The 23,252-nt window shown below is 45.9% G+C and overlaps 1 protein-coding gene across 1 annotated transcript in view; it reads left to right on the forward strand.

Annotated features, from left to right (window-relative positions):
* Window positions 1–14,308, forward strand: part of CLMP (CXADR like membrane protein) — a 73,368-nt gene extending 59,060 nt beyond the window's left edge. The window contains exons 3-9 of the mRNA XM_059488433.1: window positions 502–659; window positions 1,377–1,578; window positions 2,816–2,983; window positions 3,868–3,990; window positions 7,305–7,446; window positions 9,847–14,133; window positions 14,186–14,308. Coding sequence (XP_059344416.1) covers window positions 502–659; window positions 1,377–1,578; window positions 2,816–2,983; window positions 3,868–3,990; window positions 7,305–7,446; window positions 9,847–10,135 — 1,082 coding nt within the window. The 3' untranslated portion in view covers window positions 10,136–14,133; window positions 14,186–14,308. The remainder of the gene's footprint in view (window positions 1–501; window positions 660–1,376; window positions 1,579–2,815; window positions 2,984–3,867; window positions 3,991–7,304; window positions 7,447–9,846; window positions 14,134–14,185) is intronic.
* Window positions 14,309–23,252: the final 8,944 nt, after the last annotated feature.

Below are 23,252 nucleotides of genomic sequence, written 5' to 3' on the forward strand. Positions count from 1 at the left end.
GGCATAATATTTCTGGTATTTACTGATATATATATATATATTTCTGATATATTTACTTCTGACATGCATATTTCTGATATGTATAATATTTCTGATATATATATATATTTCAGACATACATAATGTTTCTGACATATATATTTCTGATACATGGTATTTTGAAGCGTTTCCATATTCTTTTATGGTGTTAAATTGAGGCTGCTTGTCCCAAGCCCCCATTCTAAAAACCCCAAAAAATCTATTTATCACCCTGTGACAAACTAATTATTATCCTACTTAAATTTCTTGACTTGTAATTCTCCGTATAAGGTTGGTAATTATTTTTCCCAAGGGCTAAGCCAAAGGCACAGGGGGCTTGGGTTCCATGCCAAGGTCTGGGAGCCCCTTGGCTGGTCTTGAGTCCTCCAGGGCAGCCAGAGGGATTTCCTGGGTTCCGACACCTGACCAATCTGAAGATTGAAATTTGAAATTAACTGAAATTTGAAATAATTTCTCTTCCAGCTTCCTGTTCCGTTTGGCTCGGCGAGGCCCAGACCGAGTTCAAGAGGGTGGCGGAGGAGAACGTGACCCTGCCCTGCCACCACCGCCTGGGGCTGCTGGAGCAGGGCAGCCTGGACATCGAGTGGCTGCTGCACATCTCCGAGACCGTGCAGAAAGCGGTGGGTCTGCTCAGAAAATCACTTTATTTGTGCCCAGTGTAGACCTCCAGCAGAAATAAACGCGCTTTTTGCACCAATCTCAGGGTAGAAAGCGGTGGGTTTGCTCAGATAATCGCTTTATTTCTGCCCTCACGCCGCCAGGCCTCCATTTCCCAGCACTGCTGTGATGATCTCTGCAGCTTGTTCTGACGATGTTTGGAAAACAGAGCTGACGTAGATCGTGGAAAAGTTATTTGATCTCTAACATGGTTCAGGTTGGGTTACAATGGATTTTTTATTTTTTAAATGTAGTCAGTCCTCATTAGATCAGGTTCAGAAGTGCCCTTCAGGCTTTTCAAATAACCTTGGGTTTTGCAGGCCCAGCTTTTGAATCTTTGGTTCAGTACAACACACAGGAGTTTAGTCCTGATAAAAATGAGAAAAATGAGGTGTGCAGGGACTTCAATCAGCACAGCCAAATCTCCAGACTGCTTTGATGCGTTGTGGCACAAACTGAAGCCTGTTTCCACACTTGTACAGTGCCCAATGGGAACCTCCAGCAGAAATAAACGCGCTTTTTGCACCATTCTCAGGGTGGAAACCCAGGTTTGCTTCCCCACCCTGCCTCATGCCTCCTGCGTGATTCCTGACAAGCCATGGGATGTGCAGCTCCTGGAAATGCTCAGATTTGTTATTCCTTATGAAAATAAAACAACTCAGTGTCTGCTCTGCTCCCAGGTGATCACCTACTCTGGGGGCCGGGTTTATGATGACCTGAACGAGGAGCAGAAGGGCCGTGTGTCCTTCACCTCCAACTTCCTTGCTGGAGATGCATCCCTGCAAATCATCTCCCTGCAGTCCAGCGACGCGGGGAAATACATCTGCAAGGTCAAGAACGCCGGCCAGTACGAGTGGGCTCGCATCACCCTCAAGGTTGTGGGTAAGGGCAGCTCCTTGTGCTCCTAAAAGGGGAAAAAACAGAAATCCAGACTCACTTCCTGGGGAGAGATTGGTTTCAGCAGGGCAGAAATACACAGAGACACCTCAAGACTGGGTTTCAGTGCCCAACTTGGTATCTTCCTGGGTGGTTTTGGCCACAGGAAGAGCCTAAGGAATTTGAGGTTGGTGTGATAGTACTGAAGTGTGATACCTCAAAAAATTCATAGGATCTTCTCATGCACAATGGCTCCATCGTGAAAATATCAAGATCACCATCTGATTACCTCTCTGGTAGGTTTCTGCCTAGCACAGACACCTCAAGACTGGGTTTTAGTGCTCAATTTTAAATCTGCCTTTGTGGTTTTGGCTACAGGAAGGGCGTAAAGAACTGGTCTGAGGCTGGTGTGATAGAACTGGACCCTAAAACAAATTCATAAGGATTATCTCATGCACAATGGTTTCATCACGAAATTATCAAGGTTCCCATCTGATTACGTTTTTAGGTTTCTCCCTGGCACAAAGACACCCCAAGGTTGGGTTTCAGTGCTCAGCTTTAAATCTGCCTTTGTGTTTTTGGCCACAGGAAGGGCTTAAAGAACTGGTTTGAGGTTGGTGGGATAGCACTGGACTAAGTACTGAACCCTAAAATAAATTCATAAGGATCATCTCATGCACAATGGCTCCATCAGGGTTCCCACCTGATTAGGTCTCTAGTAGGTTTCTGCCTAGCACAGAGACACCTCAAGATCAGGTTTTAGTGCTCAACTTTAAATCTCCCTTTGTGTTTTTGGCCACAGGAAGGGCCTAAAGAACTGCTCTGAGGTTGGTGTGAGAGTACTGAACCCTAAAACAAATTCATGAGGATCAGCTCATGCACAATGGCTCCACCATGAAATTATCAAGGTTCCCACCTGATTAGGTCTCTAGTAGATTCTTGCCTAGCACAAAGACATCTCAAGATTGGGTTTTATTGCTCAGCTTTATATCTGCCTGTGCATTTTTCGGCCACAGGAAGAGCCTAAGGGACTAGAGGTTGGTGTGATAGTACCAAACTGTGATAAGCACTGAACTCTCAAAAAATTCCTAAGATCATCTCACGCACAATGGCTCCACCATGAAACTATCAGGTTCCCACCTGATTACATTTTTAGGTTTCTGCCTCGCACAGAGGCACCTCAAGATTGGGTTTCCAGTGAGCAAACTCGGCTGTGATGCCACGACCTGTGTTCTCCTTGCAGAGAAGCCCTCCAAGCCCAAGTGCTGGCTGGAGGGGGAGCTGCTGGAGGGGAAGGAGCTGTCCCTGCAGTGCCGCTCGGCCTCGGGCACGGCCCCCATCTCGTACCGCTGGCAGCGCCTCAGCGAGGAGGACGAGAGAGCCGAGCCGCTGCCGCCCAGCTCCAGAGTCAGTGAGTGCGGGCTGGGCTGGGGGGATCCCGGGGGGGATGCTCCAACACTGCTGCGGCTGTACCTGGGAGCTGCCGCACCTTCTTCCTTCTTCTCCCCTTCTTTTCCCCTTCTTTCTCCTTTCTTTTTCCATTATTTCTCCCTTCTTTCCTCTTTCTTTCCTCCTTCTTTTTTCCTTAGTTCCTCCCTCCTTTCTCCTTTCTTTCTTCCTTCTTTTCTCCTTCTTTCTTTTTTCTTCCTTCTTTCCCTCTCCCTTCTCCTTTCTTTCCCCCTTATTTCTCCCTTCTTTCCCTTTCCTTTCTGCCTTCTTTCTCCTTTCTTCCTCCCTTCTTTCCTCCCTTCTTTCTCCTTTATTTCTTCCTTCTCCTTCCTTCCTTCCTTCCTTCCTTCCTTCCTTCCTTCCTTCCTTCCTTCCTTCCTTCCTTCCTTCCTTCCTTCCTTCCTTCCTTCCGACACTTCCTTCCGACACTTCCTTCCGACACTTCCTTCCGACACTTCCTTCCGACACTTCCTTCCGACACTTCCTTCCTTCCTTCCTTCCTTCCTTCCTTCCTTCCTTCCTTCCTTCCTTCCTTCCTTCCTTCCTTCCTTCCTTCCTTCCTTCCTTCCGACACTTCCTTCCGACACTTCCTTCCTTCCTTCCGACACTTCCTTCCGACACTTCCTTCCGACACTTCCTTCCGACACTTCCTTCCTTCCTTCCTTCCTTCCTTCCTTCCCTCCTTCCCTCCTTCCTTCCCTCCTTCCTTCCTTCCCCCCTTTTTTCTCCTTTCCTTGCCCCCTGGCATTGTTCTGGAGCTGATTTCACCCCACAGATCAATGTGCTCCTCTCTAGCTGAAGTTCCTCCCTCATTTCACTAATCCCAGTGCTGTTTTCCCCTGGCAGACATCTCGAACCCCGGGCAGGTGCTGCTCAAGAACCTGACCCAGATGAGCACGGGGCTCTACCAGTGCGTGGCCACCAACGAGGCGGGCCAGGAGAGCTGCGTGCTGCAGGTGACAGTGCAGCGTAAGTACCGCCCTGGGCAGGGACACCCCCACAGACACCCCGATGGACAGAAAGGAGACACGGCAGTCATTTATCAAAAATATGGATATTGATCTAGTGCTGATATACAGCCGTGACGGACAGAAACCCTCAAACCGGTTAGAGTTAGGAAGTGAATGTTTATTGTGGGATAGCTCCCAAATACACACCGCGATTTACAGAGCCCTTTTATCTGTACAAGTATTGAACACCCAAAATACAAATACATGTTCATAACTTTGCTACATCCCATTCCCAATATGTGTACCAATATCCAAAAACTCTCCAACAGTTTAAAGTTAGAAAGTGAATGTTTATTGCAGGATAGCTCCCAAACACACACCACAATTTACAGGTGATTACAGAGCCCTTTTATCTGTATAAATATTGAGTATCCAAAACACAAATCCATGTTCATAACTTTGGTAAATCCCATTCCCAATATGGATATTGATCTGGTACCAATATCCAAAAACTCTCGAACAGTTTAGAGTTAGAAAGTGTGTGTTTATTGTGGGATAGCTCCCAAATGCACACCACAATTTACAGTGTTTACAGTGCCCTTTCATCTATACAGGTATTGAATACCCAAAATACAAATGCATATTCATCACTTTGGTACATCCCATTCCCAATAAGGATATTGATCCAGTACCAATATCCAAAAACTAACTAAAAGTTTACAGTTAGAAAGTGAATGTTTATTGTGGGATAGCTCCCAAATACACACCACAATTTACAGAGTCCTTTATCTATACAAGTATTGAATATCCAAAATACAAATGCATCTTCATAACTTTGGTAAATCCCATTCCCAATAAGGATATTGATCTGGTACCGATATCCAAAAATTCTTTAACAGTTTAAAGTTAGGAAGTGAATGTTTATTTTGGGATAGCTCCCAAATACACACCACAATTTACAGAGCCCTTTTATCTGTACAAGTATTGAATATCCAAAATACAAATGCATGTTCATAACTTTGCTACATCCCATTCCCCGCTCCGTATGGTAATTAGTTCAAAATCTATTAAGCATGGTAATTAGTTCAAAAGCCATTAAGCATGCACAGTTTGTTCCTTGAAATGGGTCGGTGGTCCCTGTCATGGGGAAGCGTCCCAAACTAAGGAAGTAAATGCAGGAAGATTTGCAGAAAAAGTAACTTTTGACATAATTTAACATAATTTAATCAGGTTTAGCCATTTGTGTCCTGAACAGCAGAGGTCAAAATGGCCTGAGGAGCCCCACCAGGGTGTCCTTTACATCTGCATTCCAGGAAAAGGGTGGAGTTTATCACCCCAGGCCAAACAATGGAGTTCAGCAGCTCCCCCAAGCTGGGCCTGCTGAGATAAGGCTCCAACAAAGTCTCCTCCTGCAGATCCCACAGCTTTGGAATTTTTCTGCCCAGCCAAGCCTGAAATAACTGGAACATGGAATAGGGAAAACCGGTTTGCCTCAGGCACGTGGAGTAAAAGCGTCCAGGCAGCTTTTCTGGCAATTGCACTGAACTGGTTGAAAACCTCACTTGGCTTTGCTAAACCCTCCTGAGGGGCTGAGCTGAAGGAAACACCTTTGAGCCGAGCCCAGCCTGACCATTTTTATCCAAAAATGTTGTCACAAACGATCAGCAGAGGGCCCGTCACCCATGGGAGATGCTCTCTCATCACTCGGCCGGTTTGGATGAAAAAGGCCCTGCCCAGGATGGTTTCCTTTCCTGCTTTGCCTGCCTCAGCCAGGCACTTCTCCTCCACGTTGGAATAATTCATTTCAGAATAGGGCTGGAATCATCCAAGGGGGGAACAAAATCCTCATGGGGAAACATGAAGAGATTAAACATTCCTCTGCCTTGGGGGCTGCCTGTTACTGTGCTCCACATGAGGGCTGCCCTGTCTTTGTATTTTCTGTATTTTTACACTCTCAGAAGGGGATTTTTCCTCCTTATTTCAGAATAGGGCTGCAATCATTCAAGGGGAGTTGAAGGGGGGAACAAAATCTTCATGGGGAAATTCTAAGAGATTAAAAATTCCTCTGCCTTGGTGCTGCCTGGTGCTGTGCTCCACATGAGGGCTGCCCTGTCTTTGTATTTTCTGTATTTTTACACTCTTAAAAGGAGATTTTTCCTCCTTATTTCAGAACAGGGCCGCAATCATTCAAGGGGAGCTGAAGGGGTGGACAAATTCCTTATGGGGAAATTCTAAGAGATTAAAAATTCCTCTGCCTTGGGGTGCTGCCAGGTGCTGTGCTCCACACGAGGGCTGCCCTGTCTTTATATTTTCTGTATTTTTACACTCTTAGAAGGAGATTTTTCCTCCTTATTTCAACTCCAATTTCAGAATAGGGCTGCAATCGTTCAAGGACAGCTGAAGGGGTGGACAAATTCCTCATGGGGAAACACTAAGAGATTAAACATTCCTCTGCCTTGGGGTGCTGCGTTTCACACAGGGGCTGCCCTTTGTATTTTCTGTATTTTTACACTCTCAGAAGGGGATTTTTCCTCCTTATTTCAGAATAGGGCTGCAATCATTCAAGGGGAGTTGAAGGGGGGAAAATCCTCATGGAGAAACATGAAAAGATTAAACATTCCTCTGCCTTGGGTGCTGCCTGGTGCTGTGCTCCACACAGGGGATGCCCTGTCTTTATATTTTTTTTGTATTTTCTGTATTTTTACACTCTTAGAAGGGGATTTTTCCTCCTTATTTCAGAACAGGGCTGTAATCATTCAAGAGGAGTTGAAGGGGGTAAAAATCCTCCTGGGGAAATTCTAAGAGATTAAACATTCCTCTGCCTTGGGGTGCTGCGTTTCACACAGGGGCTGCCCTTTGTATTTTCTGTATTTTTACACTCTCAGAAGGGGATTTTTCCTCCTTATTTCAACTCCAGTTTCAGAATAGGGCTGCAATCATTCAAGGGGAGTTGAAGGGGGTAAAAATCCTCATGAGGAAAAATTAAGATATTAAACATTCCTCTGCCTTGGGGTGCTGCGTTTCACACAGGGGCTGCCCTGTCTTTGTATTTTTTGTATTTTTACACTCTCAGAAGGAGATTTTCCCTCCTTATTTCAACTCTGCCCCGCAGCTGAAGGCCCAGCCCTGGTGGTTTCACCTTTGCAGAGGCGACAGCTTCGCTCCAGCTTAGCTGCTTATAAACTGGCTCAACCTCTGTGTGGAGACACACCTCAAAAATAAACCCCTGAGTTATTCCCAGGGCTGGGACTTGCAGCATGGACTAAAAACTCGCCACGCCACCAAGGGCTCACCGATAAATTTGGGGGTTTTTTTTTTTTTTTTGGACAACAGATGCGCAAAACATCAGCATGATCGCCGGGGCGGTGTGCGGAGTGGTGGTGGGGCTCTCCCTCCTCTTCCTCGTGGTGAGGCTGACCATCAGGAGGAAAGAAAAGAAGAGGTACGAGGAAGAGGAGGCGCCCAATGAAATCAGGTGACGCCTTTTGCTTCATCCCACCTCGCACACTCCCTCCCCGCGGTTTTAACCAACTCTAAGAAGGTTTAAGCCCTCATAGGTTGCTCTAAAAAGCTTTTTAAGTCGCTGCGAAACATCACTGACAAATTTCGTGACTGTGAGAATCTCTGTGAAGGCTTCCCAGAAAATCAGATTAAAGCCGCCCCTCCTCTCCCCCGGTAAATCAGCACAAACCTCAACCGACCGTTCTGTCTCACATTTGTAATTTCGGTACTTTTGAAGCATTTGCATGTTCTTTTCTGGCGTTGAACCGAAGCTGCTTGTCCGTTGTGGTTCTGAGAGGGTTTGGGGGTGGTTTCCTTTCCTTCTTTCTTTTCAATTTCTTTTTTTCTTTCTTATCTTTTTCTTTCCTTTCTTTCCCACTGTTCTTCCCTCAGTTCTCCCTTCTTTCCCCCTCTTTCCACCTTCTTTTCCCTTTCTTTTCTCCCTTATTTTCCCCCTTCTTTCCCCTCCCTTTACAGTTATTTTTCTCTTCTTTCTTCCTTCTTTCCCCCTTCTTTCTTCCTTCTTTTCTTCCTTCTTTCCTCCTTCTTTCCCCATCTTTTCTCCCCATTTCCCCCTTCCTTTCCCCTTCTTCCTCCCTTCTTTCCTCCCTTATTTTCTCCCTCTTTCCACCTCCTTTTCCTTTTCTTTCTTCCTTCTTTCCTCCCTTCTTTCCCTTCTTTCCCTCTTCCCGTCTTTCTACCTTCTTTTCAGCTTCTTTCCTCCCTCTTTCCCCTCCTTTCTTCCTTCTTTTCCCCTCTTCCCACCTTCTTTCCCCCATTTCCCTCTTCTTTTCCCTCTTTCCACCTTCTTTGTTTTTTCCTCCTTCTTTCCACCTCTTCTTCCCTTCTTTCCCCTTTCTTTCCCCACCTTTCCCCCCCATTTTCCCCTTCTTTTCCCCTTCTTCCTCACTTCTTTCCCCCTTTTTTCCCTCTTCTTCCTTCCTTCTTTTACCCCTTTTTTCCCCATTTTCCCCATTCTTTCCTCCCTTCTTCCTCCCTTCTTTCCCCCTTCTTCCTCCCCTCTTTTCTTCCTTTTCTCCCTCTTTCCACCTTCTTTCCCTCTTCTTTTCTCCTCTTTCTACCTTTCCCCATTCCTTCTTCTCTCTTTCCCCCTTCTTTCTTTCTTCTTTTCTCCTCTTCCCACCCTCTTTCCCCCATTTCCCTCTTCTTTTCCCTCTTTCCCCTTCTTTTCTCTAATTTTCTCCTCTTTCCACCTTCTTTCCTCATTTTTTCCTCTTCTTTCCACCCCTTCTTTCCCCCACCTTTTTCCCCCATTTTCCCCTTTCTTTCCTCCCTTCTTTTCCCCCTTCTTTCCTCCCTTCTTTCCCCCTTTTTTCCCCCTTCTTTTTCCCCCTTCTTCCTCCCTTCTTTTACCCCTTCTTCCTTCCTTCCTTCATTCTTCCTCCCTTCTTTTCCCTCTTCTTCCTCCCTTCTTTCCCCCCTTTTTCCCTCTTCTTCCTCCCTTCTTCCTCCCTTCTTTCCCCCTTTTTCCCTTTCATTTCCAGCTCCTATTTATCACACAGTTCAGCCACACTGCCTGAGCCCTCTCTGAGCCTTTGGAACAACTGTTCCCCCGGATTTAGCTCCGGGTGAGCACGGAGGGGAGCAGGAACACGAGGAACGCCGACTCCTGTTCCTGGAGCTCATCTGTTCCCCTGAAATCCCCTAAGCCCAGCTTGGGCTCCAGCCAAGCCAGCCTGAACTGCTCAGGAAGGAAAGAGCTGGAAAATCTATTTCCAGGAATGACTCTGAGCTGCTGCTGCCTCCAAGGAACAAAGCCCTGATCCATCTTTAGGTCTCTGTGCAGCCACCTGGCCTCGAGTGACATCTCTGCACCGCCAGAGATCCGTAATCCCCTCAGCTCTGATCCCTCTCAGCTTCTTCATCTTTTTCTCCTTCGTTTTCCTCTTCCTTCCCCCTTCTTTTTCTTGCTTTTCTCCCTTCTTTCCCTCTTCTTCTTCCTCTTCTTTCCCCCTTCTTATCCTCCCCTTCTTTTCCCTCTTCTCCCCCTTCTTTTTCCTCTTCTTTCTTCTCTGTTTTCTCCTTTCATTTTCCTCTTCTTTCTCCTCTTCTTTCCCCCTTCTTTTCCCACTTCTTCCCCCTTCTTTTTCCTCTTCTTCCTCCCAGAAGAAGAGGAAAAAGAAGGGGGAGAAGATGAAAGAGAAGGGGACGGTGAGAAGGGGGAAAGAAGGGAGAAAAGTGGGGGGGGGAAAGGGGAGAAAGAAGAGGAAAAAGAAGGGGGAAAGAAGGGAGGAAAGTGGGGAAAGAAGAGGGAACAGAACTCCCCCCGTTCCGGCAATTCCCACATCAGTCCCCAGCGTTTTCCGGACCATTCCCCGCACTGTTTAACCCTTTGTGCGCTGTTCCCTCGCAGGGAAGACGCCGAGGCACCCAAGGCCCATCTGGTCAAGCCCAGCTCCTCCTCCTCGGGCTCCCGCAGCTCCCGCTCGGGTTCCTCCTCCACCCGCTCCACAGCCAACAGTGCCTCCCGCAGCCAGCGGACTTTGTCCACCGAAGCCACTCCTCACCTGACCCCACCCCAGTACAGCCAGCGGCAGCTGGACAGGAAAGAAGAACCCAAAAAAGCCGAGTACAACCACCTGGTGAAGGTGGCAGTGCCAGTGATGGTGCCCGCGCAGAGCCGCGCCTTCCAAACCGTGTGAGCATCCCCGAGCATCCCCTCACAGCACCGGGGACATTCCCGAACTGTCGCAGCACCGGGGACATTCCCAAATTGTCACAGCACCGGGGGATCGCCAAAAATCCTCGCAGCACCGAGAAATCGCCAAAAATCCTCGCAGCACCGGGGAAATTGCCAAAAATCCTCGCAGCATCGGGGGAATCGCCAAAACTCCTCGCAGCATCGGGGGAATTGCCAAAAACTGTCACAGCACCGGGGACGTGCCAAAAATTGTCACAGCACCGGGGGATCGCCAAAAATCCTCACAGCACCAGGGAAATGCCTAAAATTGTCACAGCACCGGGGAAATGCCAAAAATTGTCACAGCACCCTGGAAATTCCGAAATTGTCACAGCGCCGGCCACTCAGGATAGCTCGGTCTCCTCCTGGTCAGCTTCATGGTAATCACTCGGGATTGTTCACACTGCCAGGAGCTCCCGCTCCTTCCTGAGCATCACTGAGTTCAGACCCCTCTGATTCTGATACAGAAAGACTTAAGAAAGATCTTATTAAATTATCTTTTGATTTTTGGGGTTTTTCCCTTTGAAAATGGACCACAGAGCATTAAAAACCTATGGCAGCAAAGCTCTGCTGTCGAGTCAAACTCATGAGTGGAAAGAAGCCAAACCTCTGATTCTCATACAGTAAGATTTAAGAAAGATTTTAAGAAAGAATTATTGGAGGGAAAAGGGAGCTTCTTTTTAAATTATCTTTTTATTTTTGTTGGTTTTTCCCTTTGAAAATGGAACACTGAGCACTAAACACCTATGGTAGCAAAGCCGTGCTGTCGAGTGAAACTGTGTGAATGAAAAGAAACCAACCTTCTGATTCTGATACAGAAAGATTTAAGAAAGATATTAAGAAAAAATAATTGAAGGGAAAAGGGAGCTTCTTTTTAAATTATCTTTTTTTTTTTGGTTGGTTTTTTTCCCTTTAAAAATGAGCATTAAACCCCTATGGTAGCAAACTGTGCTGTTGAGTGAAACTGTGTGAGCGGAAAGAAGCCAAACCTCTGATTCTGATACAGAAAGATTTAAAAAAGAATTTAAGAAAGATTTATTGGAGGGAAAAGGGAGCTTCTTTTTAAATTATATTTTTGTTTCTTGCATTTTTTCCTTTAAAAATGAGCATTAAACCCCTATGGTACCAAAGCTGAGCTGTCGAGTGAAACTGTGTGAGTGAAAAGAAGCCAAACCTCTGATTCTGATACAGAAAGATTCAAGAAAGATTTATTGGAGGGAAAAGGGAGCTTCTTTTTAAATTATCTTTTTATTTTTGTTGGTTTTTCCCTTTGAAAATGGACCACTGAGCATTAAAAACCTACGGCAGCAAAGCTGTGCTGTCAAGTGAACTGTGTGAGCGAAAAGAAGCCAAACCTCAGGATTTTTTAAAAGGGATCAACAAAAAGATGCATAATATTCCAGAGAGGTTTTGTGGGGAGGGAGAAGTCTCCCAGACTGGTTTTGGAGAAGTTTCTTGAAGATTGTGCTGTTTTGAGGCTGAGGGTGTCCAGCCAGGTGCTTCACGTTTCCTGCATTCAGTGACATACTGCAGCTGTAACTAAAATAGAAACTAAAGGATCACTCCCAAAGGACACGGGATGCAGCACTGAGGTGTCTGAACTAAACTCTACTAAAAGGAAAGGACTTTTCCTGCCAAGAAAACAGAGGTGCTTCAATTGCCAGAACAAACCTGGGGCCAGGAGCTGACTCTGAGCCTTAGAGAGAGAAGTGGGCACTGAACCCAGCCCTGCCTGGATGGAGCCTTGGCAAGAGCTGCCAGCCACTGCCAGCTGGAGAACTGGCCAGGTTGGTGCTGGAGAAGCCTTCTGGAAAGTTCTTCCCCAAGCTGAGGGAGCAGCAGTGCCCAGCTGAGCCCAGGGAAGGCCTGGAGGGTTCCCTGGCAGAGGAAAACACACCTGGGCAGGTGAACAGGCACAAAACGCTGCTCCCACCACCAGGACATTGTGTGTGAGCTCTCCCACTCCTGCACCAAATGCTGGGCCAGGGCTGAGGCTTAAACCTTCAGCAAGACTCTTAAAAAAATGGCAAGAATTGTAAAAAAATATTTTTTGTGAGCAACCAGGTTAAGCATTTCCACGGAATATGAAGTTGGGGAAGGATGGAGGGAGGGACAGACGCAGAATTCTGTCGCTGATTTTTCCTCTGAAGGACTTGGCTCTGAGCACTGCTGCACACAAGGCACTGAGCTTGTAGGTTCTACATTCCTGTATCCCCAGACTGGTGATTTTCTGTTTTAAAAATGAGGGGGTTTGGGTTTTTTTCCCCACTGGAGGGAGGGAAAGGGTTTCTCCAATTCGTGGAAAGAGCCTACAGAAGATGGCTGAGCACAGAAGAACCACAGATCTGTAATTCTTTCTCCAGGATTGTCATTATTCTCCTCTTCTGAGAGCCAGAATTTCTAATTTCTTTACTTGAGTTCTTTGCCAACCTGATCAAAGCCAAGCCTTCATTTCCACATGAGAAAGAGTTTTCCAAACTTGCCCTACACAATGTGAGAACTCCCTTTCCTAGGAGCACTCACTCAAAATGCCACTGCTTTCCCTAGCCCAGATTTAACCCTTGCCAGGCCAAATTCCTGCTGCTGTGCAGGGAAAACAATCCCAGCTTTAATAAAGGAGACCTGGCATGAGGTGTTTGACAATCTGCCATGGGGGTGGATTCTCTGTCATTCCATCCTGGATCAGCAGGGTGGGAAGCAGCAGCTCTGAGTGTCAGCGATTGCTCTGCACTTGGTTTCATCCTGAGCCCTGAAGGTTCAGGTGCTCCAAAGCACCCCTGAGCCATTCCAGAGCTGGGAAAATCCCAAAAGGAGGCAGAGGATGGTGAAAGGAGCCTGTGGGTTCCTCTGTGGGTGCTCACTGGGCTGGACATTCCCTGTGCTGGACATTCCCTTGCTGCACCTCAGTGGTGGTTTCTCCTCAAACCAGCATTTATGAGCTTTCACACCTGAGATAGCCCAGCTACCCCAAACAGCATCAAATCAGCAGGATGGCTCCTGAGGTAGGGCTGGAAACAGAAAAAGGCAAAATAACAAAGCTCTTACAGAGAAAAACCGAGCCAAGGGCAAGAGGTTTGTGCTCCTGCTAAAACACGACACAAAAAGGGGTTCCCTTCCTTTTCTAGTTCTCTTCTTTGTCTAATTGTTTTGTTTTTCTATTTCTCTTCTTCTTCTAGTTCTCTTCTTTTTCTAGTTGTTTTCTTTTTCTAGTTCTCTTCTTTTTCTAATTTTTTTCTTTTTCTAGTTCTCTTCTTTTTCTAGTTGTTTTCTTTTTCTAGTTCTCTTCTTTTTCTAGTTCTCTTCTTTTTCTAGTTGTTTTCTTTTTCTAGTTCTCTTCTTTTTCTAATTGTTTTCTTTTTCTAGTTCTCTTCCTTTTCTAGTTCTCTTCTTTGTCTAGTTGTTTTGTTTTTCTAGTTCTCTTCTTTTTCTAGTTCTCTTCTTTTTCTAGTTCTCTTCTTTTTCTAGTTCTCTTTCTGTTCTCTTCTTTTCCGAGTGAATTACCCAGGCCCTGTCCACCCAGCCCCAGCTCTGAGGTGAAGTCCAAAATTTCCTACGAGGTGTCTTGGTACCAAATCGGGGAGAAACTTTGGGCTTTTTGCCTTTTTAAGAATAATTTGGTCACTCTGCCAACAAGGGAACACGTGAGGATGCTCACCCCGAGCACAGAGAGCCGGCAGGGATTCCCTGGCTGTTTCCCTTCAGGAGCTCCTCAGGATATTATTGCCCCCCAATTTTAGGAGCATCCTTAGGGTGCTCGGGCTATTTCTGTTCTTTTTACAGCACTAAATATTTTGTGTGAAATGCTAACACAAAATGCCCTTAAATTTACTATTGCCCCCTCAATCTAATGGGTGAAAGATTAAACACAAAATGCCCTTAAATCTACTATTGCCCCTGAATAAAGGGTGAAAAATTAACATAAAATGCCCTTAAATCTACTATTGCCCCCCAGTATAAAGGGTGAAAAATTAACCCAAAATGCCCTTAAATTTACTATTGCCCCTCAATAAAGGGTGAAAAATTAACATAAAATGCCCTTAAATCTACTATTGGCCTGGAATAAAGGGTGAAAAATTAACATAAAATGCCTTTAAATTTACTCTTACCCCCCAACCTAAAGGGTGAAAAATTAACCCAAAATGCCCTTAAATTTACTACTGCCCCCTAATCTTAGGAGCATCCTTAGGGTGCTCAGGCTATTTCTGTTCTATTTATAGCATTAAATATTTTGTGTGAAAAATTAACACAAAATGCCCTTAAATCTACTATTGCCCCTGAATAAAGGGTGAAAAATTAACCCAAAATGCCCTTAAATCTACTATTGCCCCTCAATAAAGGCTGAAAAATTAACATAAAATGCCCTTAAACTTACTATTGCCCCCCCAATTTGAAGAGTGAAAAATTAACACAAAATGCCCTTAAATCTACTATTGCCCCCCAATTTTAGGAGCATCCTTAGGGTGCTCGGGCTATTTCTGTTCTTTTTACAGCACTAAATATTTTGTGTGAAATGCTAACACAAAATGCCCTTAAATTTACTATTGCCCCCTCAATCTAATGGGTGAAAAATTACACAAAATGCCCTTAAATCTACTATTGCCCCTGAATAAAGGGTGAAAAATTAACATAAAATGCCCTTAAATCTACTATTGCCCCCCAGTATAAAGGGTGAAAAATTAACCCAAAATGCCCTTAAATTTACTATTGCCCCTCAATAAAGGGTGAAAAATTAACATAAAATGCCCTTAAATCTACTATTGCCCCCCAGTATAAAGGGTGAAAAATTAACCCAAAATGCCCTTAAATTTACTATTGCCCCTCAATAAAGGGTGAAAAATTAACATAAAATGCCCTTAAATCTACTATTGGCCCGGAATAAAGGGTGAAAAATTAACATAAAATGCCTTTAAATTTACTCTTACCCCCCAACCTAAAGGGTGAAAAATTAACCCAAAATGCCCTTAAATTTACTACTGCCCCCTAATCTTAGGAGCATCCTTAGGGTGCTCAGGCTATTTCTGTTCTATTTATAGCATTAAATATTTTGTGTGAAAAATTAACACAAAATGCCCTTAAATCTACTATTGCCCCTGAATAAAGGGTGAAAAATTAACCCAAAATGCCCTTAAATCTACTATTGCCCCTCAATAAAGGGTGAAAAATTAACATAAAATGCCCTTAAACTTACTATTGCCCCCCCAATTTGAAGAGTGAAAAATTAACACAAAATGCCCTTAAATCTACTATTGCCCCCCAATTTTAGGAGCATCCTTAGGGTGCTCGGGCTATTTCTGTTCTTTTTACAGCACTAAATATTTTGTGTGAAATGCTAACACAAAATGCCCTTAAATTTACTATTGCCCCCTCAATCTAATGGGTGAAAAATTACACAAAATGCCCTTAAATCTACTATTGCCCCTGAATAAAGGGTGAAAAATTAACATAAAATGCCCTTAAATCTACTATTGCCCCCCAGTCTAAAGGGTGAAAAATTAACACAAAATGCCCTTAAACTTACTATTGCCCCCCCCAATCTGAAAAGTGAAAAATTAACATAAAATGCCCTTAAATTTATTCTTGCCCCCCAATCTAAAGAGTGAAAAATTAACACCAAATGCCCTTAAATTTACTATATCCCCCAATCTTAGGAGCATCCTTAGGGTGCTCAGGCTATTTCTGTTCTATTTACAGCACAAAATATTTTGTGTAAAAGGTTTAACACACAATGCCCTGAAATCTACTATTGCACCCCCAATCTGAAGAGTGAAAAATTAACACAAAATGCCCTTAAATCTACTCTTGCCCCGCAGTATAAAGGGTGAAAAATTAACACAAAATCCCCTTAAATTTACTATTGCCCCCCAATCTGAAGAGTGAAAAATTATCATAAAATGCCCTTAAATCTACTATTGCCCCCCAACCTAAAGGGTGAAAAATTAACCCAAAATGCCCTTGAATTTACTCTTGCCCCCCAATCTACTCAATGCCCCCAAAGCTACTCTTGCTTTACTATTTGCTTGACTTTTGAGCTGTCTCACTGGGTTTTTGCCTCAGCCCTCATCAGTGACTCCCAGGGAAAAGGGAAAAGTTCCTCCCCAAAGGGAGCAGCACAAAGGGATCACTCCAAAGAATTCCAATTTTCCAAGGCCCAGCCCACCAGGAGTGGCACAAGGGAAGCGAATAAGCCAAACCTTGCTTTGTAAAATAGTGTATTAAAGCATTTACTGTCATTTACCAGCTATTAATTAACAAATTGTGTGATTAAATGCCGACCATGCTATGTAGCTTCTTGTTTCTCAGCAGCTTCCATCTCTGCTATGATTGGTGTACTTGTACTGTGTCTGAACAACTCAGAGGAAAGCAAATATTTATTATTGATTCACTTTGAATCAATGATTTAATAATTTTTTTTTTTTTTTTTGGTTGGTTGTTTTATAAATAAAGGTGCTGCAGCTGAAGTGCTGCAGCTCAACTCAACTCGTTCCATGTCCTGGGCTGTGATGGGTTCCATGCTGCCAAGCTGAATCCAAAGGGGGAAAAAAAGAAAGGCTGGAGTTAAAAATATCATTTTTAATCTAAGCTAAGCGGGCCTGTGCGTGCACATTTGCATGGGAAGCGTGGGGAATTTTTCCTGGGTATTTTTCAGCCTTAAATTAGGTGACATTTCACAAAAGATGTGAAACCCTGGGTGATGCATGGAGGGAAATGTGGTTTTATTTGGGGATAAACTCCAGATATTTGGGTTTATCTGGGGTGATGTATGGAGGGAAATGTGGTTTTATTTGGGGATAAATCCCAGATATTTGGGGGGATGCATGGAGGGAAATGTGGTTTTATTTGGGGATATCTGGGGTGATTTATGAAGGCAAATGTGGTTTTATTTGGGGATAAACTCCAGATTTTTGGGGTGATGCATGGAGGGAAATGTGGTTTTATTTGGGATAAACCCCAAATATTTGGGGATATCTGGGCTGATGCATGGAGGCGAGTGTGGTTTTATTTGGGGATAAACTCCAGATATTTGGGGTGATGCATGGAGGGAAATGTGGTTTTATTTGGGGATATCTGGGGTGATTTATGGAGGCAAATGTAGTTTTATTTGGGGATAAATTCCAAATATTTGGGGATATCTGGGCTGATTTATGGAGGCAAATGTAGTTTTATGTGGGGATAAACCCAAAATATTTGGGGATATCTGGGGTGATTTATGGAGGGAAATGTGGTTTTATTTGGGATAAATCCCAGATATTTGGGTTTATCTGGGGTGATTTATGGAGGCAAATGTGGTTTTATTTTGGGATAAATCCCAGATATTTGGGGTGATGCATGGAGGCAAATGTGGTTTTATTTGGGATAAATCCCAGATATTTGGGTTTATCTGGGGTGATGCATGGAGGGAAATGTGGTTTTATGTGGGGATAAACCCCAAATATTTGGGGATATCTGGGCTGATGCATGGAGGCAAGTGTGGTTTTATTTGGGGATAAACTCCAGATATTTGGGGCGATGCATGGAGGGAAATGTGGTTTTATTTGGGGATAAACTCCAAATATTTGGGGATATCTGGGCTGATTTATGGAGACAAATGTAGTTTTATGTGGGGATAAACCTGAAATATTTGGGGATATCTGGGGTGATGCATGGAGGCAAATGTGGTTTTATGTGGGGATATCTGGGGTGATGCATGAAGGCCAATGTAGTTTTATTTGGGATAAACTCTATATATTTGGGGACATCTGGGGTGATTCATGGAGGGAAATGTGGTTTTATTTGGGGGTAAATCTCAAATATTTGGGGATATCTGGGGTGATGCATATAGGGTTCTTTTTGGGGATAAACTCCCGATATTTGGGGATATCTGGGGTGATACACGGAGGCAAATGTGGGTTTATCTGGGGATATCTGGGGTGATGCATGGAGGGAAATGTGGTTTTGTTTGAGGATAAACCCCAGATATCTGGGTATATTTGGGATATTTGGGGTTCTGGGATATTTTTGGCTGGGGATGCAGGTGCTGGAGGCCAACCTGGTGAATAAACAATTCCAGCACAACAACCCCTGGTGCTTCACCCTCGCCCTGCTGTGACCTCACTGCTAGAGCAGCCCACGTGCCCGGCTCTCCTCATGGGCTCTGGGTGAGCAGCAAACCTGAGCTGTGCCAGATCCCTGCAGATAAACCTGAGCTGTGCCAGATCCCTGCAGATAAACCTGAGCTGTGCCCAGATCCCTCAAACCTGAGCTATGCCCAGATCCCTGCAGATAAACCTGAGCTGTGCCCAGATCCCTCAAACCTGAGCTGTGCCCAATCCCTCAAACCTGAGCTGTGCCCAATCCCTGCAGATAAACCTGAGCTGTGCCCAATCCCTCAAACCTGAGCTGTGCCCAGATCCCTGAAACCTGAGCTGTGCCCAGATCCCTGAAACCTGAGCTGTGCCCAGATCCCTGCAGACAAACCTGAGCTGTGCCCAGATCCCTCAAACCTGAGCTGTGCCCAGATCCCTGAAACCTGAGCTGTGCCCAATCCCTCAAACCTGAGCTGTGCCCAGATCCCTCAAACCTGAGCTGTGCCCAATCCCTGCAGACAAACCTGAGCTGTGCCCAATCCCTGCAGATAAACCTGAGCTGTGCCCAGATCCCTGAAACCTGAGCTGTGCCCAATCCCTCAAACCTGAGCTGTGCCCAGATCCCTGAAACCTGAGCTGTGCCCAGATCCCTCAAACCTGAGCTGTGCCCAGATCCCTGAAACCTGAGCTGTGCCCAATCCCTGCAGACAAACCTGAGCTGTGCCCAATCCCTCAAACCTGAGCTGTGCCCAGATCCCTGAAACCTGAGCTGTGCCCAGATCCCTCAAACCTGAGCTGTGCCCAATCCCTGCAGACAAACCTGAGCTGTGCCCAGATCCCTCAAACCTGAGCTGTGCCCAGATCCCTCAAACCTGAGCTGTGCCCAATCCCTGCAGACAAACCTGTGCAGGCAGCTCAGGCAATCCAGGCAGCCGGGGGTGGATTTCGGGCAGATAAAGGCGCTGGGCTCGGTTTCTCTCAGCCTTCTCTCCCCCTCAGGGTGTTTGCAGAGGTGTCCAGACATCAACCCTCCTCCTGGCTGAAATGCGGGAGCAAAAGTTGCGACATCATCGGCGTTTAAAACAACAGAGGGTGACAACACAGTGGTCTCACAGGTGGGGCCTGTCTGTCCTTAATTCAAGGGCAAACGCTGCTCCTGCTCCAGGAGTTGGTGACATTAAAAACCCGGGTTAGTTCAGAGAGGAGCTGTGCAGTCACAGAGTTTTATAGAGGATCAGGAATTTGGGTGTGAAATTGCAGATTTTTGTACAGGATCAGGAATTTGGGTCTGCAGTTCCAGATTTCTGTACAGGATCAGAAGTTGCAGTCGCAGAGTTTCGTAAAGGATCAGGAATTTGGGGGTGCAGTTCCAGATTTCTGTACAGGATCAGGAATTTGGGGGTGCAGTTACAGAGTTTTGTGCAGGATCAGGAATTTGGGTGTGCAGTTCCAGATTTCTGTACAGGATCAGGAATTTGGGTGTGAAATTGCAGATTTTTGTACAGGATCAGGGATTTGGGTGTGCAGTTCCAGATTTCTGTACAGGATCAGAAATTGCAGTCGCAGAGTTTTGTACAGGATCAGTAATTTGGGTGTAAAATTGCAGTTTTGTACAGGATCAGGAATTTGGGGGTGCAGTTACAGAGTTTTGTGCAGGATCAGGAATTTGGGTGTGCAGTTGCAGATTTCTGTACAGGATCAGGAATTTAGGATTATTTTTAACCCGGACGCGCTGAGAGGGGGGAACCCCATGGGAAAGGGAAGGGAGGGCCTTGCAAATCTGTGATTTTCAAACTCCAGCGGATCTGTTATATAAATAAATGCTGCTGTGGTGAGCAGCAGGAATGCCTTTGATAATCTCCCTTCTCCTCCCAATTCTGTTTGAAACGCTGAAAGGAGAAGCGGTGCTGGATCCCTGATACTCTAAATTCACTCCCCAAAATAACGTTTCAATCCATAATTTAAAAAAAAAAAAAAAATAAAAACAACAGAAAACAGCTCCACACTAAATAACCAAATAGTGAAGCCTGCCAAGCTTTAATTGATGTGATATCAAGCAAACGAGCTCCTTTTGTCCAGTGGAACAGCCTCTAATTTCTGACGGATGATTCATTTGCGAAGCGCGCTCCTCCCTGCGCTGACTCACCGCGTTTCGCTGCCTCGCCTCGCTCCGAGCGCTCGCACATGGAAATGTCACCGCGGCATCCCCAGCTGCTATTCTTGGGTGCTGCCGTCATTGTGCCCGGCCTTTAAAAAAATCAACCCCAAAAAAGCGCCCCAAAGGCGAACAGCAAGGGTGCCGAGGCGGGAATTACACTGAGGAGCATCTCTGGAGTAACCCTGGAGCAGGACAGCAGAGCAGGCTGTACTCTGGACATGGTGCAGTGTGCTTTGCACGCCTTAACCACTTTGCTCAGTGGGAATTACATCGAGGAGCATCTCTGGAGTAACCCTGGAGCAGGACAGCAGAGCAGGCTGTACTCTGGACATGGTGGAGAGTGCTTTGCACACGTCAGTGGGAATTACACTGAGGAGCATCTCTGGAGTAACTTTGGAGCAGAGCAGGCTGTACTCTGGACAGGGTAGAGTGTGAATTGCACACCTCAGTGGGAGTTACACCGAGGAGCACCTCTGGAGCAACCCTGGAGCAGAACAGTACATAAGCCTGTACTCTGGACATGGCGCAGCGTGCTTTGCACGCCTTGACTGCTTTGCTCAGTGGGAATTACATCGAGGAGCATCTCTGGAGTAACCCTGGAGCAGAACAGCAGAGCAGGCTGTACTCTGGACATGGTGGAGAGTGCTTTGCACACGTCAGTGGGAATTACACTGAGGAGCATCTCTGGAGTAACCCTGGAGCAGAACAGCAGAACAGCCTGGACATGGGGGAGTGTGCTTTGTACACTTCAGGGGGAATTACACTGAGGAGCATCTCTGGAGTAACCTTGAAGCAGAACAGCACAGCAGCCTGTACTCTGGACATGGTGCAGTGTGCTTTGCACACTTTACCACTTTGTTCAGTGGGAGTTACACCGAGGAGCACCTCTGGAGCAACCCTGGAGCAGCACAGCACAGCAGGCCGTACTCTGCACATGATGTAGCCTTCTTTGCACCCCTCAGTGAGAATTACACTGAGGAGCACCTCTGGAGTAACCCTGGAGCAGCAGGCTGTACTCTGGACAGGGTGCAGCGTTCTTTGCACGCCTCACCTGGCCAGGTGTGCCTGCCCTCACCTCAGGAGGCACAGCTGCTGCTCCATGACACAGAGCCCCTTCCCCTGCCCTGCCCTCAACCTTCTGCACCCCAATTCCAGCTCCAAACCCTTCCCTTGGGTGCCACCCCAAAATCCCAACTCAGCTTTGAGCCCTGAGCAAGAGCAGGAGCCACAAACTGGCAGGGCACCAGTGACACCATTGCTTCTGGTGTGGGGCTGGTTCTGTGGGCTGAGCCAGGGGACAGCGTCACATCCCCTCGTTTTGTCACCCCAAACTGCCAGGAAAAGGCATGGTGCCACCCTTACCTCAGGATGTGGCTTGCACACAGGAATTGTCAAGGAACAGGCTGAGGGATCTGCTCCTGTGCTCCTGTGCTGCAATTTTTAAGTGTTTTAAGTGTTACTAAGTGTTCTAAAGTCAATCTGGGAGAACCTGAAATGCTTTTTCATGTGCTGTTTTCACCCCTTTAAATGAAAGAGATCTCCCTCTTCTTTACCCCTTTTGAGGAAGAGATCACCCCTGGACAGCAAAGAAGGGGTTAATGGACAGAACTTTGGGAGGGGTTAAAGGGTTAAAAAAGGGAAAAACCTCCATTGTGAGGGGGCTGAGCACGTGGCAGGAAAAATCTTTTGCTCCTGGCACCTTTTTCCTCTGTTCAGAAAAGGTAACCTTTTTTCACTATTCAGTCATGTGCTGTATTTTTGATAAGGTTTAATAAACCTTGCTAACCTATGAAAAGTGAGCAGCTGTTTCTCCCAGTTTTGTTTTCCCCTGTGCCGTGTCCCAGAGCCTGGCCAGGACTCGGTGTTTGCTTTCCCTGCTCCCAGAGCCTCCCTGGCTTTATTCCCTGTAAACTTTGGATGCAGCCACAGCCCTGAGCGTGACCTCAGGTGATTCCCGACCTCTGCCCCGCTCCCCTCACCCCCAGGGACACCAAAATCCCCGATTTTCCACCATTTCCCTTCCCAAATGTTAGGAAAATTAACCCACAAACACCAGAGGTTTATGTACAAAAAGGAGACAGAGGAGTCTTTTCTGGCTTTATTCCAGTAAAGGCAGAGGCCATGGGGCATCCCCTGGGGTCTCTCCAATTTTTTGAGGACTCAGCCTCCTTTTAATCCCAATTTCCAGCCACATTTCCCTTCTCTCTTTCCCCATTTCTGAGGAACTTGAGAGGTTCAGATTCCCTGATCCCAAAGATCCCACTCTAATATCCCTCCCTTTTAATTTTTAATTCTTATGGAATTTAGGGATCTTTCTTCCCCAGTGTTTCTTTCATCTTTCAATATCCAAATTCATTTACCAGCAAACCTAAAGTTTATTTGTAAAAGCAAATATCTTTTTCCATTTATCAATCAGTGGGATCCTTCCCATTGTTTCTTTTCTCTCCCAGTGCTGTTTTTTTTTTCCCCCAGCAGCCCCACAGCTTGTTTGGTAAGACAAATCCACTGTTCCCCTCACAAATAAATAAATTAATCCATGCCAGGAGCTGTGTTAGCCACACACCAAGGGGGGACAGCCTGTCCTGGGCCTGCACTCAGGCTCCTGATGGATGGGAATATTTAGGATGAATTATAAAATGTGGAGATGCTGAGATGTTTTTTTAATCTGTGGAATAAGCAGTTCTAGTGCCTAAAACACCCCACACACGGCTTCCTGCGGGAGGAACAGCCCGCGGGGTGAAGCGGCGAACTCCTGTGCCGTGCATGAGGGAACATGGAGGATGCAGATTATTGCACTCGGGGGATTTGCTCAGCACACGCTGCGGGAAAGGCCCGGCGATGGCTGCGGGTGTGAGATT

This window comes from Ammospiza nelsoni, chromosome 24, assembly GCF_027579445.1.
Source record: "Ammospiza nelsoni isolate bAmmNel1 chromosome 24, bAmmNel1.pri, whole genome shotgun sequence".
NCBI classification, from domain to species: Eukaryota; Metazoa; Chordata; class Aves; order Passeriformes; family Passerellidae; genus Ammospiza; species Ammospiza nelsoni.